This window comes from Porites lutea, chromosome 6 (genome assembly GCF_958299795.1).
Source record: "Porites lutea chromosome 6, jaPorLute2.1, whole genome shotgun sequence".
Lineage (NCBI taxonomy): Eukaryota > Metazoa > Cnidaria > Anthozoa > Scleractinia > Poritidae > Porites > Porites lutea.
This window is the reverse complement of record NC_133206.1, coordinates 5137333-5161723: the sequence shown is the minus strand read 5'-3', so window position 1 is coordinate 5161723 and position 24391 is coordinate 5137333. Positions and strand designations below refer to the sequence as shown.

General features: G+C 38.1%; 2 protein-coding genes across 2 annotated transcripts in view; one reads left to right on the top strand and one right to left on the bottom strand.

The window, feature by feature from the left end:
* Positions 1–825: 825 nt before the first annotated feature.
* On the bottom strand, positions 826–11283 carry LOC140940095 (meiosis-specific with OB domain-containing protein-like). Its single transcript, XM_073388983.1, has 13 exons — positions 11009–11283; positions 10868–10925; positions 10628–10759; positions 10369–10444; positions 8937–9129; positions 8380–8480; positions 8213–8265; positions 8035–8130; positions 7220–7318; positions 4397–4556; positions 3345–3546; positions 2148–2234; positions 826–1402 (listed from the first exon to the last, which is right to left on the bottom strand). The coding sequence occupies exons 1-13, from the start codon at positions 11129–11131 to the stop codon at positions 1292–1294; spliced, it is 1491 nt and encodes a 496-aa protein (XP_073245084.1). The 5' UTR covers positions 11132–11283; the 3' UTR covers positions 826–1291.
* A 1933-nt stretch (positions 11284–13216) lies between these two features.
* The window catches only part of LOC140940743 (TATA-binding protein-associated factor 172-like), a 40956-nt gene continuing 29781 nt past the window's right edge, over positions 13217–24391 (top strand). The window contains exons 1-10 of the mRNA XM_073389704.1: positions 13217–13335; positions 13411–13534; positions 15601–15718; positions 17219–17371; positions 18111–18286; positions 19963–20117; positions 20823–20961; positions 21752–21820; positions 22121–22210; positions 23542–23637. Coding sequence (XP_073245805.1) covers positions 13325–13335; positions 13411–13534; positions 15601–15718; positions 17219–17371; positions 18111–18286; positions 19963–20117; positions 20823–20961; positions 21752–21820; positions 22121–22210; positions 23542–23637 — 1131 coding nt within the window. The 5' untranslated portion in view covers positions 13217–13324. The remainder of the gene's footprint in view (positions 13336–13410; positions 13535–15600; positions 15719–17218; positions 17372–18110; positions 18287–19962; positions 20118–20822; positions 20962–21751; positions 21821–22120; positions 22211–23541; positions 23638–24391) is intronic.

The following is a 24391-nucleotide window of genomic DNA, read 5'->3' as shown; positions in this document are numbered from 1 at the left end:
TTTTTACAGTTCGGCGACTATTAATTCGAGTATCTCATGTGACGATGACAGTGCCAAACATTCAAGAACATTCCCCCACATTCAACACCTTTCTGGCAAAAACGGGATGTTTAATACAGATACTTATATGCGAAAATTTCTTGGCGCAAATAATTCGTCCACATGATTTTAACAGGTAACGTCTTGTGAGAAAGGAGCTCAACGGATTCCCAGGAGAGTGAGTTTTTGATCCTGTTTAATCACGTGAAAATATAACGAAAATAGTAGTCAAGATTGCCAAATAGGATCACCATTTTTTTTATTCATTGATCCTGATATTGTTGACATCATGAAAAGGAAGGAAATATAATAAATCGAATATTGCAGCGTCAATTTGTTGGATAATTTGTCAAGTAGGGTCGAAACAGAAAAAAATTCCTGTCGTCTTCAACGCAAGAAAATAAAAGTGCACCTGAGGGCTGATAGTGACCAAATCTTATATTATTAAATACTTAGTCTTTCTGGAACTTGTCTTGTGAACATCATTGGCGTCGGCTTTTTGCTAGTAAGCTAGTAAGTACTAACGGGGACAATTTCCCTTGAACTTGCGTTCTGCAGCAAGGCTAGTAAGCGCGTCACGCGAATCAGTACATTAATAAGACATGAGCGTCACATTGGACCTGCGGGAATGAATTAAGTGTGTCAGTTTAAGATTTGAAAAAACAATATCATGTGTACGAAATGTGGTGTATCGATAAGAATAATAATCTTCACCACCACTACCATGAAACAAAAATCTAAAATATATACATTAATAATAATAACAATCTTTTATTAGGAAACTTTCATCACAATTTACACTGTTGTTTTTGGAAAGGTCCTAATAATTTCCGTGCACGTATCAGAAGTGAAAGGTCTATAAACGAGTAATTTTAGTTATTCAAACATGTTGTTGGGAATAGAATGAACAAACCCCACCACTTGCTGTGTAGTAACTTTTTAATCTAATATGCTTGTTTTTAGCAGCTAAAGGACAAATATGTTTTGATTTAAAAATGAGTGAATCAACTGATTTCAAGCCTGTGGCAAAATACTAACAATGAAAAACTGACCATTCCGGCAAGCGGTCGAAAAAATACGTCAGCGTACTGTATTGACCGTCAAATGATTGGCCACAGGTCTGAGAACTTAGCCGGAGGCTGAAGTGGAATTTCGTGCCTATTTTCACACAGCAAACAATAAGAATGCTGAAAATTCTTCTTGCTTTTTTTTGCAAATGACCTTAATGAATCAAGCAAGCGACTCGCGAATCTCAATTTCTGAACTGCAACGATTCAGCAGCTTCTCTTGAGTCAGCCAAAGTGCATGACAACAATCTTATCCATTTCTTCGCAGAGCTGGGGAGACGATTAGAAGTCGCCACCTTAAGAAAACAAGGAATATATAATTAGCTGGAACGGTCTCAGTAAAACGCCTTTGGGGATTAAGCCAATTTTGAGGTTGTCATTGCTTCGAGAGCAGGGTCAAACACACTTGACGCTCTTGAGGGTTATTGTTTTGTGAAGTTAATGATCTTCTTCATAATTGACCAGGCTCACTTGAGAAACGAGTATAATTTTATACAGCATTAGCCCAGTACTACAGCGACACAAGCACAAATCACAGAAAGCGAATGATTAAGTTATATATATTTGCGCTGCAGTGAGGACTGCGGCGACATCAATATGAGAAAAAGACTACAGAAACCGTTTGTCTTGTAGTTGTGATTATGTTGATGTTAGACGTGCTCTCCCGAACAAGCACCTCACGGCACGAACCCTGAATTTCTCACTTCTACAGCTTCAAGTGTCATCTTTTGTGCTTTTGCTTATGGCATGTGTAAAAAATAAAATCCTTGTACTAGTGCTTGCCTCAAGTTGTGAAAAAGAGTCAGGATTTCAAAGAAAAGAGAGAGAAAAAGAAAATTTAATATTTGGCAATCTTTCACAAACAGAAATCCTGTCGAAAGAAGGGTCTTTTCGGAAGTTGCTGATAGGTCAGATAGGTTGGGGCATGTGGGGTAAAGAGGTGGGGGGATTGAAGACAAGCACAAATGCACAGAACAAGATTATGTAAACATGAGCTGGGAACCAGAAAACTGAGATAGAAACTCGTGACAAATACTTTACCTTGAAGTAAACTTTGCATTTTTCCAGCAAAAATTGCACTTTTAACTCTGTTAATTGCGTTATATTCCAGTGAGCCATATCCGTTGCCTTGAATAAAGGAGCAACGCAAATCAATTACCGAAATAGCACAAGTCCGGCGGCTATCAAGTTCCTTTAAAAGTTTATTTATAGCCGTTTATTTTTTCGTAGTGAAATCGATCTTTTCCAAGGAGGATCGATTACCAGGGGAACTGGGGAAAGTTAGTTATGGATCGCGAAAGGCCGGTTCGAGATCATGATGTAACCAGAACCCTACTCTCTTTAGTATTGTGAATTTCATCGCCAGAACAAAAACTCTCAGTTTTTCTTGGGGCCATCATATGCCTACCTTGATCGTTTCCTATAAGAGTTTTTAATAATAGAGGGTCTCAATGGGGTTAACCGTCAGCCGTCAAACGGCCTAAAATTTAATTAACAGTTAATGAATGAGGCTGAGTATCTTATGAAGAATTATGCAGATCGAGGAGGGTGTTACCCGCCTCGGCCTATACGGCCTCGACGGATGCCGAATTCAATATCTGTTTTATTTTTCATTCATAGCTAAAACATGCTTACCTCCATCGATCCATCGATGTTCAGTTCATCTTCGATAGTGTACGTTTAGGTTTGTCCAGCTCCGCAGATATTCTCCAAATAGCAGATGTCGCCCTTCGAGTTGTCTTCTTGCTGTTCTTGCCATGTTTTTAGCTATTTTTTCGCCTAGTTCTTACTCTTGAAACGAGTGAAATGTCCACCATTTTTTCAAGTTCACAACCAAAACAACTCAACCTCGTCCCCAGGTCTTCTCGGTTAACGGTGCCTTAACCTGCGAAAACGCTGCACTTTTGACGTCATTTCCTCGTTAAAGTCAAAATTCTTCCAAATTTGGTCATCAATCACTGGTTATGGTGAATTAAACGTGTGCTTTTAGCCAATCAGAATCGGGGAAATATTTTGAATGAATAATAAGCTAATTTCAGTTAACCTTTAGCCGTCGAAAAAGGTAACCGTCAAAAATGCAGCATTAACCGTTAAAAGTTTCAAGGTACTGTTAAATCTCACTATTTCAGCTGATCTTCGCTGTTTGTACTAAAAATGTTGGGAATGAAAACAAAATGTATATAAAGACCAGTAATAATATGAAATTGATAAACATTCTTTTATCGAAGCCGCCCTTACTTTACATCCACACATGCTCTCTGCGCACGGCTCCGTGAGTCTACAATTGCTTATTGTTCCCGTGTGGTCAGACAGAGAGATTCCCAATTCGAACTGTGTTTTGACTGTTGAACTACCCCCTCCAGGGTTTGCTGTAACTCTGGTACACGCTGGGTTTAAGCAAGTATCACTGAGAAGAACCACTCTCTGGTTACAAGCAGCGCTGAAGAAGAAATCATTGAAAAATTTCAATACTGTGCTTTTAAAAACAGTAAGATACATACATCTCAAAGAAAAGACGACTCTAAGTTGTTGAGTCTTTCTTGAAAAACTTTAATACTGGTTCAATACAGACTCGGCGCAGACTCATTATTTCTTTTTCTCCTTCTTCTTTTAGCCCTAAAAACAACTGGGATCGTAGTTGAAAGAGAACCTTCTCTGATTCCATGATATCGACCACTTGAGACAAAGAATCGTCATCATGATGAATAGCTATACTGCCAGATTAAGTAGGGTTATCGGGGTGTTTTATTCAAAGCCAACATGTTTAAATTCAGCCGACAAAGGAAAACTAGGAAAGATATTTCCCTAGAAATCATAAGCTTCTCTTTACGAGGATTATCCTCAAGACTAAGTATTGTACTCTTGTTTTGACGACACAGACAGCGAAATATCATTGCAATTATGAGCATTATTATTGGGCATTCAGTTTATTGCTGCGTGGTGTGGAGCTGCTAGAGTGGTTTTCGTTTGAGTGTCGTAAAACCAAAACCAAAGTAATTACTCTGGCCAATCACATAGGACACAGACAATACATTGAACCAATCAAAACTCGAAGTAATTACATGTGGCTGACGCAAAGCGCGGGAAAATGCATGCGAGTGCGTCACAATTGGCTTTGGTTTTACTTCTGATTGGATGAAAAGGTGGCGCGAATCTTTTAAGCCAATCGCATCGTGTAGAAAGTGCAAAACCAATTACTTTTCGACACTCAAATGAAAACCGCTCTATACCCTACACCTGTGAAAACAGTTAATTTCCCGTAATGAACGGAAGATTTTAAACCAACCCACCAGCGAGAGGTAACAATCGGTTTTTCATCTCTGTCGATGTCAAATGAGGTAACGAAAGCATAGACAATGCCCATTGTTGGAGACGATTGCAAACTGTTCTCTGCTTCGGACGTCAGTTGTTTGAGTTGCTGTACGTTGTACACCTCCGTTACATTCTCCACTGAAAATAAAACATGGAAATTCAATTCACCTTTAAGATCCTCGATATATAGAAGAAATGAAAAGTGACTGAACAATCTTATCGGAGGAATTTTCGCTACCCCCTGCCGCACAACCTCACTATAGTTCAAGAATTTTGAGCCTGAATTCAGCTTGGAACTGCTGCTTGGACACGGTTAGTCAGAGGTTTCAGTGACGCATTGGAAATATTGCAAAGTCTGTACCTTTTCTAAATTTAAATGACTCAGACATATTCCATAAAGTCACTGCACTAGAATCAGGGGCAGTCAACCTAACACAAAGACGCCTGAAGACGTTTACGCGGGGTGAAGCGGAACGTTAATAATCGTACGCCCATCGAATAGAAACTTTATCAAAAGCCGATATTTATATTTGGTTACCTAATGTCACCACATATCATACACAGTAAAAGCATATTGCACACAGTAAAAGCAACATAGTGATGATCGATAGAAAGAAGCGTGCTCTGTGACTTAACAGTGTGTATCGTCTTACTCTGAAAACCAACTGTAAACAACTGATTTGACCCGACGTGAGATGAATTCAAGAGTATCGTCATTTCACGCTAACAATCGCCTTAATATTTATTTCTTATTTCAATAATCAGTGTTTGGCAAGTGAGCTCACGGGTTCGATTATACATGAACGCGTTGATTCGATTAATTATGGTGAGCAAGTTACTTCGAGCACTGTTAACTCGTTGGTTCGGTGGCAAATTAAACAGTTTACAAATCACACTTTATTCAGCTATTCACGGTTCAAGAAACAACTTCAACCCGAAGCAAAAAAACAATCATATTAATTTGACTTGTACTTTGGCTTCTGCGAAGTATCTTTTATCGGTTTATGTTCAACCCAACCTGACTTGCACGTGATTCGAAAATGCACTCTGTAAAATCCGCTCAATTTTTCGGGACGTCCGCGGGAAAGTTTAACAAACATGCCAATTTGTGACTTCGGTTTGAAAATACAATCGGACGAAATATAGACGCAGGTTGACTACCTCATCCTGCGTAAAAAGCACTCGAGATCAGTACTGGAATTAAGTCTAAAAACGACGTGCAAGCAAACAGCCACAAACTCCACTGCAAGATACGCAAGTATTCTAAAAGATTCGGCTACCAGTGAACACAGCATCTCTGCCATGATAGCATTTTTCTTTCCTTCTTCATTTTTTCTTTCCTTTTGAGTTATCACTAGTCAAAGAAGACACCCTTTTCCAGACAACGACGAGGAGCACTACCCCTAGAAAACTAGGAAAATGAAACTTTAGACTAGGAAGGGGAATAGTGTTCATGTTAGAGCTTTTCTTCTAGTAGTTTTTGAACCTCCTTCCTCCTCGATCCGGCCAGTGCTGGTCATTGTTCAGTTTCTGCCTGTGCACATTATATTACCCAGGTATGGCATGGCAGTCATATATAGGAGGCTGTGCTACCACTCACTTATTGGTATAAGAGGATGAGTGCTCGACACTAACTTTCTTGGACACTAGGCTTTGGGGACTCTTACACAAGCCCTCTGTAAGTATCTTACACAATGCTTGTGTAAGCACTCTTACGCGCTCTGTAAGTATCTTACACAAACCTTATGCAAGACTTCTTGCGCAAAAGGAAACAAAGCTTTTTACATAATTTTTAAGTGTTAAAGAAGGCGTTCGTAAGAAGGACTCTTAGAAATGAGCTATTTTAATCAAATTGCGTTATTTAGTGACACAGCAACTAAAATAGGGTAATTTTGGTGCAGTGGAATATAAAAGGTGTTGTATATTATATTCCGCTACTGTTTTAAGCTGTCGAGAATGATCCAAATAAATCACTTGCCCACGAGGCCAAGCCACTAGTCCAAAAAACGCAGACAAAAAATACGTGGGGTAACAGAACTTTCATGCCCTGTTATCTCGTCCAAACAAAAATTGACTGTTCCTGTGACAAAAGCAGAGTTTGGATTCGCTAATCTCTCAGCACTACTGTTTGAGACCACACCAGTCTGAGAACAGAACATTTTTTTCTTCTTGAAAACTTCTGACGGCTTCATATCGCCCTTCTTTTTCTTTTCACATAGAAAGGGACCACTGATGAAGAATTTTAGAAAAAGGAACTTGCCAAGTTGTAGTAGCAGTAGAGCTTTAGAAATTTACTTTGTCCACTAAACTAACTGGTCTATAGGGGCCGTTATTAGGAGCGCAATTTTACTAGCCCAGCTTGAAATATCACTGGTCCTGGGCATGGACTAGAGTAACTGTTATCGTCGAGCACTCAGGCTCAACAAAAGTCATTGCCCTGTAGCGAGTAAAACATTAGTGGAAACACGTTCTAAAGCCAAATGCGATATTCTAAAATGGGTAAGACTTGTGAAGCCGGTTTGAGCTGGTATCTCCCCAAACCTGAAACTCGGTCATATGGGTAGAAATGCAGACCAGCACACATAACTCCCTAGGGATAAAATAAACCAAGTAAGAAGTTCATGGAAGACTAGTACTCTTACTCCTCAGTTCGAGTAAAGATCCCTTTCTAGTTACCACCCATGACCATGTCTTATACTCTCTTGCCACTGATAGTGTGGAAAAATCGGCACCTATAATATAACTCATTCGCTATTATTAATAGGTACTGTAAAATACTAGTGAGAAGGTATGATACTAACAGCTATCCATCAGAGATGATTCCGGATTGTTTAAAGGATCATCGTCTAATAGTTCCAAAGACTGCGCGTAGTTGTAAAGGTAACGGGCCTCCATTGTGTCTGAAAATAACAAACAATCAACATATAATGATATATGCATATACAACTGATAATTTCAAAAAACAGTCCCCGTCAATAAATACAGTCCAACCTCCATTTGGGACCACCTCTCGAATAAGCGATCGACCTTTTCCCATAAGCAACCACTGACATAAAACACCAAAAACTTTCTCAGTCAAAGCCCTACTAGAGCTAGAACCTTTGGAAACGACCACCTCTCTCTTAGGCGACCGTGACCGCTTTTGGGGATGACGGGGTTGTAAATTCCAGTCTCTAACCTGCTTGACGCATGGTCTAATTTCTATGTTGGCTGTTGCCGTGTATGGGGTCTTCCCAGGCCTTCTCAGTCAACGCTTTGTGGTTTAGTGATGACGTAGCGGAGACAAACAAAGTTACTCACCCCGGACCACATAACCCCGCTGGAAATAGTCAATGTTTGCTGTATGCTTTCAGTGACAACTTGTAACTACACTGATCGCGACCTAGGAATTTCATGCACTAAATTTTCTTATCTGTGTTGGGACCTATCATAGAGAAAATTCTTGCGGTTCGATTCTCGTAAGCAACAACTAAATCTTTGCATTTTGGGTAGTCGCTTACGGGAGGTTGGACCGTTTGTTCAAGATTCATTTGAGAGATACAAAAAGTAATAACGTTGATCGAAACTTGCATGAGTGCAAGGGAGCAGAAATCAAACAAGTGGTATCCCGTTGTACCTGGATTAGCGGTAATTATTGTTTTGTGATCACAAGTAGCAATCATACACTTTTTAAAGTCATCAAAAGTCGCCTTGACATCTGCAATAAAAAGAACTAAAGGAAGAAAAAATTAAAAGAGTAATCCAAAACTGATATGAACAACCGAGCAAAAATTGAGGATTTAGTGAAAACTTACTCATATCCTTAGGCATCCAGGTTTGAGCAAGTTCAATTGACTCCTCGTCCCACCTAAAAAAAACCGGTGACAATTATACCAAAAAAAGGCAGTTCGAGAATTTTTTGTGTAACATTCCAATTCATTGTGAATCAATTAATGGTAGCTAAATGAGACTGAGTACTTACATGACCAATGGAAAAGACATGCAAGTTTCATCGAAAAGCAACACTTCACATCTCTTAACATGTTTTCCTGTCTTTGTTATAATATCTTTTGGCAATCCAACCTACAAAAAAAGTTTATCCATTGTAAAAGATTTTTACGTTACTCCAAAACTCTTTTGCCTTTTGCAGGCTAACTTTTGTAATAATCTGGTGTAATACTCTGACCTGTCCAGGAAAACTGTGACAATAAGATATGTTCCAAAAACAAAGCTGGTGTTTGTCTTGGATGTGAGATCACTTTTGTTCAAGGAAGGCGAGAGGAAGTGGCGAGTTGGAAAAAAAGAGAAAAAAACAAGAAAAGGGAAAAATGAGGGAGAGGACCGCTCATTTTAAGCTCGTTTTCCCCATTTTCGTTTAACCCCTCCACCCTCCCACCACTTGACCCACCTAACATGGAGCAACATGGGCTACCTAAATCCTTAAGTTTTTTGGGAATAAAACTAGTCAGAATACACAGGGGTTACACTAGCAGTGTAAAAATGCTCGAAATGTTCGTCGATGCGTACGTACATACTTACACTCTTGACAACAGCTTGAATATTAACATGTTCTCCATGTAAATTCTGATCATTGGCTATGATGTCTCCCAGTGTGTAGAAGTCATTACTGGTCTTGACTGGTATGTGAGAAATGCGGTCAAATACACTTGTATCCCAGCCACTGAACAAGCTCACGGAGGAATGTGTCTCACTGACATGTAATTGATATGGACTGAAAGTAATGAACAGAGACTTACTCACGACTTGTTTACTGCAATAAGGATACCGATAGTCCTTGATTGATAGATTAGACATGGTCTCACAAATAGTGATACTGCAGCTAGAAGTTAGCTGAATCTTCTATTAAGGGCATACAACTTTAGAAAGTATATTAGTAAAAAAGAAGGGGTCATTCGGAGAAGCTGTCAATCTACTCTCACCCCAAAGATTTAGCACTAGAGAGAGTAGCTTCTTTCTGTGTATTTCTGCCTTTTTTCTACTTTCTCCAAATCAATGCTCTTACATGTAGGTCTCTAATATGCGACCCTCTCCAGTGATAGCTTTCAGTTTAGTTCTTCGGCAAATTCTGATGAGTAAAGTGCAATGCCAAATTTTTGTTAAACGTAACCTGGGAAGAATCGTGCGAAATGTTTTGCAGGTAAACAAGACTTATGCAACAGTCAATTCCAGTCAATTCCGGGGTGGGGACGAAAAAAGAGGGCAAATGCCCCGTCCTCCGTAAACACTACAACATTTTTCATTGATCGCACAGTCGAATAGTGCCGTTTTAAGCATTTTAATGTGCAATTTTTTGTTTCAATTAACGTCTTCCTTTGTAATAGCGCTATGATTCTAATTAAGACTTCACGCCGCAACGACATGCACCAGTTTATAATTTTAGTATTAATGATTTTAGTATTAATGTAAAATTATTGACATTAAAATAATAGAGCGCTGTCAAGTTTATATGTTATGAATAGTTTTATAAATATGAAAGGATGTTTTTCAAATAATTTGATTCAATAACCAAAAAATGTCGATTCACGTCGATAGCTCCCGATTTCGCTATGTAATTCTGACTCGATAAGTAATGAAGAAATGCATGCATAAAATCAAGAACATGCCTTTACAAACCACTCAATTTTTCCTGTCCTTGACAGATGAGTCAATCTGCTTTCTTTCCCAGTAAAATCCTCTATGTAGTTATTTTCTGATAGGAAACCGCGTGCGTGTCAAAAGCTCAGGAATGGCCCCGGGGTTGGCAAATGCCCGGCCTACGGACAGCACAAAATTTTCAAATGCCCCACCCCCGGGACTGACGAGGCGGGAAAATGCCCCGCAGTAGCCCGGGGGGGGGGGGGCTGGGCGCAGCTGGAATTGACTGATGCATGGATTAGTAACAAGGCCTAGTCTGTACGTCATACAGAACGGTCAGCAGTTTAAGGTGATAAAAAAAGTAAATCCTCGTTACCTGGGTGTCCATGGCCTCCATTTTTCCTCCGCTTCACTGCTTTGTTTGTTTTGGATTTGTGGGTTTCTCACCTCCACTGTCACAAATTAAAATCATAAAAAAGTCAGAGTTTCAGTTCTCTAGCTTCCTCGAATTTTTTTTTTTCTGAGGAACTCATTTGAGAAACAGATGAATGTATCTCAAGGAAACACTCAACTTAAGCTGAAGTAGGCTCACTAATTGACTAAATAATCGTCATTACTATCTTTCTCAAGCTTACCGATATCGTTGATCCTGAATGATTTAGAGAGATTTTCAATATAATTTTCGGTTCCCCAGCAGTTTACATTGATGAAGTCTGCAGGCGAATCCCTCAGAGTGAAAAAGAAGTGATATTTTTCCCTTCCTGGGTCTGTAATATGTGAATACGAGAAAAAGAAGTGAATAAAAGGTTAAGAAGTGTGTTATAACCCACTTAAATCGAAAACTGAAAGTACAATTTAAAAAGCTTTATTCGTACTTTTTCTGTCAGGAAATGAGTGAACTGGCTGCTTGGCCATTACGAGTCCCACCAGGTTCTGCAATGAAAAAATGGAAAGAACAGTTAAAAATTAATTGAATCTCGACTTCTCGTTTTGTCCGGCGCTGTTAAAATACCTACGCATTGGTTCATTCCTTGAGACAAGTCACAAATTGAAATTCGTCCGTTCGAAATTTGTCCTTCGCCACCAAAGCCTGTGCCGTCAGGCCAAGCTGTTTGTGTACCAAAACCATTGAAAGTCATGTTTGTACAACCAACGGAATACGGAAAATATAATTTTCGTCAACACCAAATTTTAGTAAAGAACTGTTAAGTTTAGAACTGTGGAAATGAAGTGAACTAGTTTTGTTTTTGTTGTTGTTGTGCAGAGGGTTTTGCGCGGGAAAAATCTGCGCGCCCTTTACAACCCTTACCGCGCTAGAGCCATGTGATCAGAGGTGACCAATCAGCAAAAGTCGTTCTTGGAATAAAACCCGACCTTTCTACAAATTCTCGAGTTTCATTTGAAAATAGCTCAAAATGGAGTTGAGTGGTATACACCGTATTCACAAATGGCGGACACGCGGGAAAAAACTGGTGCCTAGTCATGAAAGCGAGGCGTTGGAGGATAAACAAAAATTGCAAATGAAGACTTTCAGTGAACTTGCAGAGTGTTTAGCACGGATTCCACCTAAAATAACTTTCTACGGACTTCTTTATAAATACAATTACGTGGGATGTCTTCTGCTTTTAATGTTTAGTAGCTATTTGCTGTTTGCAATCAAAAGGGACGCGTATATCTTCAAGGAAACAGAATGATTTTGTAGGCTTCCGAAGCATCAGAAGCTTGACAAGTGGACGATGGCTGGAGAAAAGCGGCAAACATGTTGACCCAAACTTCACTTTGAAACCGAGTACGAAAGCCAGCTCACTGCAATTCGGTGAAACAGAAATATAAACAAATCTTGGTGGCAAGAAAAAAGGAAATAAGCGACAGATGTATGGCCTACTTGCAACTGTTAACGCAAGAGACGTCTGCCGTTGAACAAAACAGTTCAAGTCGAGATGGAAAAAAGGAAGACAGGAAAGAAGAGGTGACTGAGGTTTCGATGAAGTTATGTTTGGTTTTTGTTTGCCAGGACGTTATTCTCTGGTCTTTATCAATGAAGAACATCAATTAGACAGCGGGGTTGACCTTTTTTTTAAGCGGTTTTTCGGTAATTTATTTTTAATGTGCGGAAGCGATCGAGAGGAGTACGCTCAAAATTTCAACTTGTTACTCGGCAGACTCGGTAAGCCGGCCACATATCATTTCAGCGAGTAATTTCGTATTTCTTACCTTTAGCTGTTAAGAGTTTTAACTTTATGTTTCATAATATTTTAAAGTTGAAGAATACATAAATAAATAAAATGATGGTCTTCTTAAACTGATCCAGACTCGAATTCAATTATTCGAAACAGAAGCTTGCCGTGTTCAGTCCTGACAAAAACATTGCCTTAAAATTTTAACCTAGTAAAATGTAAGCTTTATACCACTTTTTTACCAAGAGCTCTCTGAGATAATGCCCTAAAAGAAACCAGGCAAATAGCAAGCCATAAGATTCACACACTACAGCTTCTAATTTTGATAAAATTATTTTTAATTGTTTCGCAATGACAAAGAAATCATGAGATGTTTGCTAAGCTCTGCCAACGTACCTCTAACAATTTCCTCCAAAGCGACGGAATTAATCTAATCCAATACAGAATTGTAGTGATCCGGCTTTCGTATTCGGTTTCAGTGTGAAGTTTGAGCCAACATGTTTGCCGCTTTTCTCCAGCGATCGCCTACTCTTCGAGCTTCTGATCGATGCTTCGGAAACCTGCAAAATCATCCTGTTTCCTGAAGATATACGCGTCCCTTTTGATTGCAAACAGCAAATAGCTACTAAACATTAAAAGCAGAAGACATCCCACGTAATTGTATTTAAAAAGAAGTCCGTAAAAAGTTATTTTAGGTGGAATCCGTGCTAAACACTCTGCAAGTTCACTGAAAGTCTTCATTTGCAATTTTTTGTTATCCTCCAACGCCTCGCTTTCATGACTAGGCACCAGTTTTTTCCCGCGTGTCCGCCATTTGTGAATACGGTGTATGAGTATTGAAGATTGAAAATGAATGTAACAGAAAGATGAAATTAAATTTAATAGGATGAAATATGTGGTAACATCCTCGGAGACCCAGGGGCAGATAGTAGAGACGAGGGAAAGTCTAAACGGGCGGATGTGGTAAGAGCCTTCGTCTCTTCTACGCGCGAAAACACATTACCCAGAATTCTATCGTTCTTGTCCTCAACGCGCATGTTCGTGACTGCTTACATAAAATGGCGGAAGATGTTGAATGTAGAACAAGTCGAAAAAAATTGAGATTTCCTTTTTTGTAATTTTCGCCATGTGACGCTTATTAGAGGATACAGCTTAATGTCTACGAGGTAAATATGGCTCAAAGTTTCTCAGAATTGAAAACAGGATGTTTAACTGAGGCTTTTGTTGGTGTTTTGCTACAGATTAGAGCGTCTTTTTCTGCTGTTGGACACTGGCTCCACCGCAGTTACTCGGAAAGCAGCGGCCCAACAACTTGGTGAGGTGCAAAAGTTGCATCCTCATGAGCTGCACAATCTTCTCAGCAGGGTGAGATTTTAAATACTGGATACAAACTTTAGTGGGCCTGACTTACATTAGGTCTTTTAGCTGAATCTTTGTGGTCATAAAATTAATTATTCAAGCTATTGTAGCCTCTTGAGGTCGTGTTACCTCGGTTTGAGTTAATTTATCTCACCGACGACCTATTGCTTTTGATTGAATATTGCCCTTTGGTTGGGATTAATGTGTATGAAGCTTAATTTGTAGTTCTTTCGAATTGCATTTTATGGTCACATTGAATTATTTTGGGAGATACATGGGAATTGAGCAAAGGGCAAGAAAGGTTGGTTTGGGTGGAGGTGGGGGGGGGGGGGGGGTTGGAATGAACCACAATATATGGGTTATATAGGTATGTGCCACTGTGAAGGGTATGGTTTTCAAGCAACGTAGTCAGGTATAGGGTATTGAAATCAGAGAGGTTTTGTAGAAGAATGTATCATTTTCCAGGAAACTGATCAATTAATTGAGGATTTTAGTCTAATTTATTGGCCTAAAAAAATGGAATCAGCAAACTTAAAGTTACATACAACTCATTTTAATCACAAAGAAATTACCAACCTCCCAAAAGTCCTAAGGAAGTGCATTTTTGAGACTTGCCAAGTTTCACGACTATGTCCTGAGTTCCATGATTTCATGATCTATGTTATGCTCTCATAATTTAGTATAACTGATTTCTCAGACTTTCCCAAAAAGTCACACCCCTGAAACCTTTTGGAACATCTGTAGCATTTGTTTGCATATTAGAGAGCAAATTCATTCTAAATAACAGACCCAATGGTAGCATTTGATTAGTAAATGTGTGAATTGCCAACTTGGTGCATTGTTTACATTCGTCAGCCAGGAGTGTTTTACCACGAACCCTACTGCGTCTTGCCGCTGCCACCAAATGCCCAGACTCATTTTTGGATTGTTTTCTCTGGATACTATGACTGTTGCCCCCGGTTACTTTCATAGGAAAATAAAAGAAATAAATTAGCACTTAAAGAAATCCCTAGCTGTTTTATTCCCTGCCTATTTGTTGTTTTTACCTGGCAACTTGAAATCTTTTTTTAGTGGCATCCCTGATATGTGACTTCAAGAGAGAATACTTCTTCATGGATGTAGCTGAGGAAAAACAAAACAGCCTCTCTTCTCAGTTGAGCTGGCTTTTTTACTCAACTGTTCCTTCAAAACTACCCTATGTCTTTGTTTTCCAGAATAAATTTTTTTTAGCTGGTGGTAAGCTTCTTTTTAGCCTGTGAAATAAGCTGGCAGCTGGCTCTTAGTGATATCCCTGCTTCAAATACTCAAAATCTCCCTGGAAGTCCTTTCACCAGGAAATTGGGGATATTTAAAAACATGGCACCCTCAGATGAGATAAGAAAAATGGATTGTCACCATGATTTTTATGTGAAAATATGATTTTGCCATTATAAGAAAGAAAACAGGTATTTTTCAGACACTTTACAATGTTCTTGGAAACTTTTAATAGAGCCAAGCGTTGTTCTTGGTGTTCTCCTCTATAAGCTATAGCTTGTTAAATTTTACTACCTGTAGCACAACTTACCATGGCCAGAGCTTAATGCTTATGCTAGGAAAAATTTAGCAGATATGCAACAAACAAAGATAACCTGTGTACAGCTGCTGACCCCTAACCCGTTGCTCTTAGGAGAAGGCTGTGCGCTTGTATGTCATACCAATATTTCATGACCTAAGTCCTGTCTTTTGTGAGGTACTACCTTTTAAGTTTTTCCTTATGCTAGTGGCATGTTTCTGATAAATATTAGTGTTACTGATGAATAAGCCTGTTTATATCTTTTTGGCTTACTGTATTATTGTTCTATGCAGGTTGTATGTTTTGGTAGAAGTCCAATGACAACACTTAAATTTTGAAAAAAAAAACTGTATAAAATTTCAGTTGCTACAAAATTAACACTTAAATTTTGAAAAAAAAAACTGTATAAAATTTCAGTTGCTACAAAATTATATTTTTAACACGCGGGACAAGCTATATAAACTAGATAAGTACTATTCACAACTCAAGATTGATATCCTTCTAATTCTTGTAATTACAGGTGCATGTATTTCTAAAGAGTAGTAGCTGGGACACAAGGATAGCTGCTGGTCAGGCTGTAGAGGCAATTGCCCAGAATGTGCCTCAGTGGAACCCAGCGGCCATTGGCAGAATCAAAGGTATGATTTAAAGATCAAACGTTACTTTGTGATGTTGTCCATCCTCAAACCTCACCAATGGCCACCTGGAGCTACATGTACAATGGCTCTCTCCGCAACATGGCCACTTTTTTGTCCATTCATTCAGTCTTGTTTTAACCTCTGTAGAACTGCAACTTCTCCACAGTGCAATTTGCAATAAATTGGACCCCAACTGTCAAAATAATCTTTCTCAGTGACCTTTTATAGACAAATCATCAAGTTAATGATGCACTGTACCCTTCCTTAATTGATAATATGTTTGTACTGGGCATTATTTGTTAGGTTTCCAGTTTACTGACAAAATGTGTTACCTGTTTACTTGCTATAGCAAGCATTGATTGGTTCTACCATTCCTCTCCAAACTCCCACATGCAATCTCATAATGGCCAACTTTTCTACAACAGCCACTGACTTCTTTTCTCAAGGCAGCCTTATTGAGAGGCTTGCCAAGTAAACTCTGTAAAGTCTGTAAGGGCTGCAACAATTTACCCTTCCAGCAAAGCCTTTCTTTCTCTTGCTCAACTTTGGCATACTTGAGAAAGACTCATGTTGCTACAATACAGTTTTCAACCAAGTCCTAATAGCCATGTGCTTGCTACAGCTGGCTCAGTTATGATCATCATTTTATTAATAAACAGATGCTCGCACTTGAAAAATTAACCAGTTTGACAAGAGAGAACAAGATCGACTCGTCCACTAAGTTTGGAATTGGGCGCCCTCAAAGATTTGCCTGATGTGATTCAGGTAGAACCTCCTTTTCCCCTCCTCACTCAAGAAGATAAAATGAGACTAAGCTTGCAGGGTGGTAACAATTGACAGAAATCTGGAATGGTGCTTGCTAGATACATTTGTACATGTCCTGGGCTGTCAATAATGGCCGGTAGCCGGCAAAAACCACTGGTTTGTTAGCCACCCTTAGGGGGCTACCTTCATCTCCTTCTACCATAACTGCTACCAAAAATTAGCATCATCGAATAAAATTGTAAAGCGTCCGTTTGCCAGTTTTGAGTGACATTGAACGCATATTTAAACAGGTTTAGATCTGTGAAACGTTCAAATGGAGCGATGTCGTAGAGTGCCTGGGACATTTCGACGGCATTGTTCCCAGTCTTGCATGTATTCTCGATGTGTTCTGACGAAACAACATGGCGTCCATGGTGGATTTCTGAGACTCTAAATTCAAAATGCCCCTAGATGCCTTGGCCCTCAAGAACTTGTGCCTTTGGTGCAAGTTCCAAAGCCACCTTCTATTCATTATCAGCCTGCTACTTAAAAACTTTTTGACAGCCCTGCATGTATGTCTGTCTAGGTAGTTAGGTAATTATTAGTCATTCATTAACACACAATGCAGCTTTTTCATTCTCGTATGGCTGCTTGTTTGTCAGTTTTTACCATTTCATCATAACCTTTTAACTAAAGTTATTATCACTATTACGGTTATCATAAATATTTTGCCTTTGTGTCTTATCGCTCTCGCAGCTGAACCAGTTGAGAAGGACAAAGTTGAAGAAACATCTGAAAGTGAACTGCTGGAATTCTCCAAGTTTGATATAAATCGTGTTTTAAAACATGGAGAGCGTTTGGTAGGATCATCTGGAGCAGAATATGATCTTCCAGATGAAGACCTTTTAGGTAATGAAAATTTATACACTGTTTTTAAACTCATGGTCCCTTTCCCTGAATGCAATATTCTTTGACGGCTTTCTTATAGGCAGTGCTTTTTTTGTTAATAAAGAAACATTTTCATAAGAATTCACCTATTCCAACTAGTCAAAAATATTGTATTTTCCTGCAAAAATAATTTTTGTTTTAATTACATTATCTTATAGAACTTTAAATTGGGGGTCTTACTAGTTGGTGTGGCCAAGCTTCTATCAGGGTACTCCCAATACTCTTCATACTTGTAAGAAAATTTTATCATAATCTTGACAAAATAGTTTCCTTAACAACACCTGTCTGTAAAAATCAGACAAATTCAAAATTTGTTGGAAAGGGTGGAAAATTTGATTTCTTTCATACTTTAGGAGATAGGCTTGGTATAACTAAGATCAGTGTATAGTTTTTTCGGTGAAATATCCTTTTGTTTCAGAGATAATGGTTAAATGCAAATTATAACCAAAATCCACTAAAACCATCATTTGAGGCGCTTAATTATTACACTGGTTTGAAGCCTCACCTGGAAAAACAGATTATTCTAGTGTTTTTGAAACAAACGTCTTTTACAACCTCCAAACATCTAGTAAAATGATCTGGGGTATTAGTGTGTTATTTTTTTTATACAAAATAATTTAATTAATCGTGAAGGCATACAATTTACGTCAGTAAAAGTAATTTTATCCATAAAAATTCTGAGTTTCTCAATACTTTTCAGGACTTGAACCCAAGGAGAGGTTAATTAGACAGCAAAAACTATTAAGAAAGCGCCTGGGCCTTGACATTGCACCTGGGATAGATGTTGGAATGGATAAATTATTTGATGATGAAGATCTGCTAGTTAATCCTCACGAGGTCAAGGGGAAGACCCAAAGTAAACAAAGATCATTTGAGGTACATAGATTAAACTTTTGTGTCCTTGAAGCTATACAACAGATATGCGGCTTTCAGTGGACGATGCAGTGTTCTCCTTATCAGGCGGTAACCGGTAAAATTTACCGCCTGAAGTAATACCTCTTACCGCCTACAGGTTTACTAAAATTTAAGAAGAAGTGTTAAAATATACGCGAGTGAGTTGTGATCCGATCCGATTCTCACAAGTTAATGAATGAATATATGGAAAATTACTAAAGTATACACAGCTTTTCTTTTTATGGGCCACAAGTTTTAAGTAAAGGAGTAAAATTATTGGAATCAAACATTTTAAATTGTTGTATAAAGAAAACAACAGCCAATTTGCTTAAAATAAAGGGAATGACCTTTCAGACAACTTAGCTCCAAAATTTCACAGCAAGGGCCTAGCCATGTCCCTCACTCTACTACCCCCCGTCCCCCCCCATTAAAGTGTGCCTCTGGCACATATCCTGTGCCTTACCGGCCATGAATCGTCCTTTACCTGCTGAGCTAAAATTCAGGGAGAACACTGATGATGGAATGAAAGACCTGAAGTCTTGTAACTTGAATATTTAAGGGTCAGCTAATAACTTTGCAGTGTTACCAGTCCTGTGTATTGAATTATTTTATTGAAAGGTTCAGTTGGTGGTGCATGACAATTAGTTTTGAACGTAGATTCTTGCCTGGGATTTTTCTTCTTTACCAGTAACATTGGGGGTATCCTTGATTTGAGTGTGATGCCCATCTTTTAGTTAAGAGTTGAAATAATAATTTTTATAACAGATTTTGCTATCAATTAGGGTGTTGGGAATGAAAATTACAGCTGTATGCCAATATTTTTTTACCCATCGAAGTATTGGTTAGGCTTTGAGTAAAGAAATAATCATAAACTCCATAAATACTAAGTGTCTAAATTGCAATTAAAATCACTATAGCATTTGTGTTTATGTGTGTGTCTTAATACAGTTATATATGGTAATCTTTCTGGTCAAATGAAGCTGGAACCACACCCATTCATCATTACATGGTTGTTCCTCACCCTTGGATTTACATGAGTTTGAGTTTTGTTTATGATGAGAGTCTCTATGTATCTTTCATCAGGGACTGTAAGATTCAACAACGCGACGAGAACGAGAATGTCTAAAAATCAGTTAGGTTTAATAAGCAAAGCAATAACTTTGCATAGGCATCACGCTTTTTTGTACTTTGTTTTGCCGTTTTTGCACGACTATGACAAGTAAATGGCTAATGTCATGTTTTATGGAGAACGTAAACAACCAACAACGAAATTTTATTTCCCTTTCTGAACTTGAATATAGTCCCTTAGAATGCAAATTCAGAAGGGTTTGTGTACATTTGACAGAGAAAGTATAAGTAGGAATAATCGCGATAAAGACTTAAAGAACCCAAATTTATACTTTTTAAGCAACGTTCTCATTGCTGTCGCGTTGTTGAATCTTAAAGTCCCTTCTGTGGCATTATCAGGCCTGTCATTAAGTTTTGAAACTCCAACAGCCATAACAAATGAAGATTCACCCTTAACATCTCCCAAAAATTTATGGTGTCATCTTTAGCTTTCCACTTCGAGTGAGCTCAGCCGTAAGAGTTGCTAGCAGTTGTGGCCCTTAATGAAAGCTCTGAATAGGTACTGAAATTAAACTTTGACTATTCCCTAGAGTGCTGCTGATGTGGTTGCAGCAGAAATAGCTGCAATTAGTTCTTCATCAATGAGTTCGAGAGAAAAGAACAGAGCCATTCGGAAAGCCAAAATGTTGGCCAAACAAAGATCAAAAGATGCATCAAAGGAGGGAGATTCTTTCCAGTCAAATAGGTAGATTATTGAATCCATCACTGTTTGTGCAAAATTGTCCTCAAATAAATTATTTACCTCTTTAAAAACTTCCCAGGAAATGATGTGACAATTGCCAACCAGGCCCAGGTGTTTGAAAGCTGGTAGCACTATCTGTCAGCGAAATCATCATCCATTGGCTGATTATTTGGAAAACCGATGTGTTTTCCACTGGACAGAGATTTTCATCCAGTGGGCAGCACTGTCCACCCTTTGAACAACTGGGGCCCAATGTAAACAATTTTACTGTAATTTGTTTGGGATGGGAAACTTGTGTCATAATGGTAGTGCGCTTAGTGGAAATTTTTTTTTTACCCTCAATGTTTTTTTTTAATTTTGTCTTTCATTAAAAGTTCGTACAAATGTGAATTGTTTATCTCTTTCATAAGAAACATCAGTTGCCTTTTCTTTGTTGTAGGTATAGAATACATACTGAATTGATTTTCAGACATGCACTTAACATTAACATTACCCCTGCCACAAGAACAAGTCAGACTTAGTGGTCGGTCCAAGGTTATGTCTCCTTATTTTAATTCAAATATGGCCAAATGACCTTCCTTGGCAAGGAATTTCTCCTCGGCTTATTGTGATAGAATGATTAGCACAACTTATACTTTTAGCAAATCATATGAATTAATGTATGACTGGTACTGATCTGTTCTTGTTTTTGGTGGGATATACATGCAGCATTGATAACGACATGGATCCAGAGCATGGTCCAGCTTCAAAGAAGCGCAAGACTGCCAGTGTTATTGTTGATCAACCTGCCGAATCTGACAAGATGGTCGTTGATCAGGTTACTGATGTTTCAGCAACATTTGAAGAGGTACTGTACCTTGCTCTCAACTGACTTTCTTATATTTTGTTAAAGGTTGTTTTTGTCCATTATACTGTAGTAAGTAAAAAGGCCTTGGGGTGCATCACTGCTAAAAATTATGTATGAGCAGTTTGTCTTTTTTATCATACTAAAATGATATTAATCTGCTACTTAATTAAAAAAATGTAATTTGAAGTAGATTTAAAGAGATTCAAACAACTTAGAGGCTACATTAATATTTTTGACACATATGATATAATAAAATTTTTATTAAAACTGATGTTAGTGTTGTTTTATGATCGAAAATAGAGGATCTTTTTATTATAATTATTCCTTTATAATTTACTTGGATGTTCCATTGCTTTAACAGGAAATGTACATTATTATTTGTATTTTGTACATGTATTTTTGACTCAGTAAAGACACTAGACATTCGTGTTGACAGTCTCTCAGTATCAGGGTTCTGAGAAAGTCAGTTTTATAGCTTGCCCTTAGCATGTACTAGCCGACATGTACATTAACTAGCCTGAAAAAATTCTTAATAAGCAGGATTTTTCACAGCTCTTCTCTAACTGAAATTCCCTCAAAAAAATGTCACTTGCCCCGACCATTGAGCAAGTTAACAAAATAATTTACTAGGCCCATAGCAAAAATCCACTCTAGCCCTAGGCTATCTATTGGACACAACTTTGTTTGCATGCTGAGTATGAAGAGGTCATTAAAATACATGCTTACAGATTTTGATTAGGGTGGTTGTTGTGTTTAGTAATGTTTTGTTCTTTCTTGTTTTGTCATTTAGTCAACTGAATGGCCATTTGAGAACTTTTGCCAAGAACTTTGCCAGGATTTGTTTCATCAGTCATGGGAGGTCTGTTGATTGAATTTTTTTTCTTTTTGCTTCTTGCTGTTAGGAATCTTTTCAGCCAAAAAAAAACAAAACTGAACAGAACACAAACAAAGATATAAAGAGAATAAAAAATGAGGGAAACCAAGGGAAAAACATTCCCTTATAAGTAAACTGTCAATAGTTTGTGGCAATTTTAAAATACAGTGTATAGTTGTCCTTTTTAATCCATGAACATTCAAACTTAGTCACTAGAGCAAACTACAATATAAGCATACAAGTGACTTTTGGTAACCTGCCGGCTTCTTGCTTGTTTTTACTTAGGTACGCCATGGAGCAGCTACTGGTCTCAGAGAGATAATTAAGGTTCATGGTCAAGGAGCAGGGAAGACCCTAGATTCATCTGTGGACGAGGTGTGTATGTACGCCAGGTAATCACCTTAATCAGGGTTCGTTAGGGTCATGGAAAGTCATGAAATTTTACTTGCCTGGAAAGTTATGGAAAGTTAAAGCTATGTTTAGTAGATTAGTTACTGCAGATGTCAAAGGAAGGACTGTAAGATAGAGTTGAGTAATTAAACAGTGCAAAATGGCTTGCATTTTGGTGGTTACCAGAGTTATGTTTGTGTTTGTTGAACTGATTTAGGTAAAAAAAACCCTAAAACAAGGAAACTTTTGAAGAGTATTTTTTAAAGTGATGTCCAGCAAAACGTAAGGTCAGGGAAAGGTTGAAAAGGTCATGGAAAGTCGTGGTCAGAAATTTGGAGTGCTTAAAAAAGTTGGAACCATGTTGATCACCTGAATACGCTTTTATGATGACTTGGCAAATACAGTTTTATGAAAACCAAGCTTTATGAGAGGTTTCTTTAATAAGGTTTGACTGGGAAAGTTAATTTTGGTATTGTGGTTGAGAGGTCACTCATGAGAAGCAGTGGCAGATGGAGGCTTGACTATTATTGTTACAAATTTAATTCAGTGATTTATTTTCCTTACTGTTAAGTTGTGTTTAATAGTAATTGTCAAAACTGATGTGATAAAATGTTAACCCATTCACCCCTGGAAATTTTGCTGAAAAACTCATTTTTAAGCTAGTCTAGCGGTTTTCTGTTCACTGTTGTGTTTTAAAGAGCTAAAAGTTACCTTAAAGCCATTTACTGATTACAGGTCTTACACTTCGCATCCTACTGATCAAGATGCAAAATATTACATGTAGCTTGCAAAGTTCGGTCATGTGCAGAAAGCAAAATTTCGAGTCAGTTTTTAGGTTTAAAAGTGACATAGCAGGTTTAAAAGTAACATAGCAGTCTTGACTTTTATTTTTCACTTTCTCTCCTCCCCTCTTTTTTTGGTTTTCTTTTGCTGGGCACTTAGTAGGCTTCATCTTGGTGGGAAAGTTTTTTGGAAAGCTTTTAGGATCTTAGGATTATAATAAGGAAAGGTAGGTGGGTAGTGGAACAAGATTTTCATGGAAATTTTCAGGTCAATGTTACAATACATGGCTTTTTGCCTTTTTCTCCTGTGTCCTTGACTGAATTGTGCTCATTCTGGTATGGTTTGAAGATCTCTTCACTGTGCACACGTTAGTGGACAAAGTTGTCCTTGACCATTAAAACCAATGATGTCACAAGTGGTGGAGGGGACATGGATCCACATGGGTGATTATGAGAGGCTCAGGGACGAGTGGGTTAAAGAACTTGCCATTATGTGATCAGTATTATTTTTGTAACTGTTATTGTTTTATCTAGCTTCAGATTCAGAACAGGAAATGGCTGGAAAACATGTCATTGCTCCTCCTTTGTGTCATGGCCCTTGATCGATTTGGAGACTTTGTGAGTGACGAGGTGAGCAGTATATTGATATTACAAACCTCGGCTTCTAATAGTTGAATGCCATTAACTGTTTTTTGTATTAAGGAGTATTTCGTTAAAGAATGAATTGCAGCTTTTTGTGTCTAATTTTATATCAGTTGGCAAATTGTTGATCATTTTCATTTTCATGTTATTATAAAAATTAATGGCAATTGACAATTTGTTAATGACAATTTCCCTTCAAAAGGAAATTCTTGTTTACATCACTAACAATATTGTTTAAGCAGGATGGTTTTTTTATAGGAAAATAACAGAGCTCTCTCTTTTGAGTGGAATAAACTGGTTTTGTTTTCCGTTGAAGTGAAATCATGAATTAATCTAAACAACCGTAGTAAAGCCTAACGTCAAGTTGCAATTTACCACACAATCAACTGGCTTCATGACTGCCCGAAGTGTTCTCTTAAAGTAATTACTACTTCAATGAAAACCTGCACACACCAACCCAAAACTGCAAATAAAAGGAATATACATCTTATTTAGTCACCATTTTGATTAGACAAAACAAAATATGTGTTTCGCCTCAATCAAGAGTGCATAATGCACCTTTAACTAACAAATTATTGTGCCTTACAGGCATGAGATTTAATTTGCAGGTACATTGATCATAACTGCCTTATATAATCTCTGCAACAAGGTTATTAATTTTTGTTGGTGAGACAATTCACACTCAAGGCAGTTTTTTTTTTTTCACCTGCAAAATAACAGCCTCTGGTTTTAGATTTCTCTG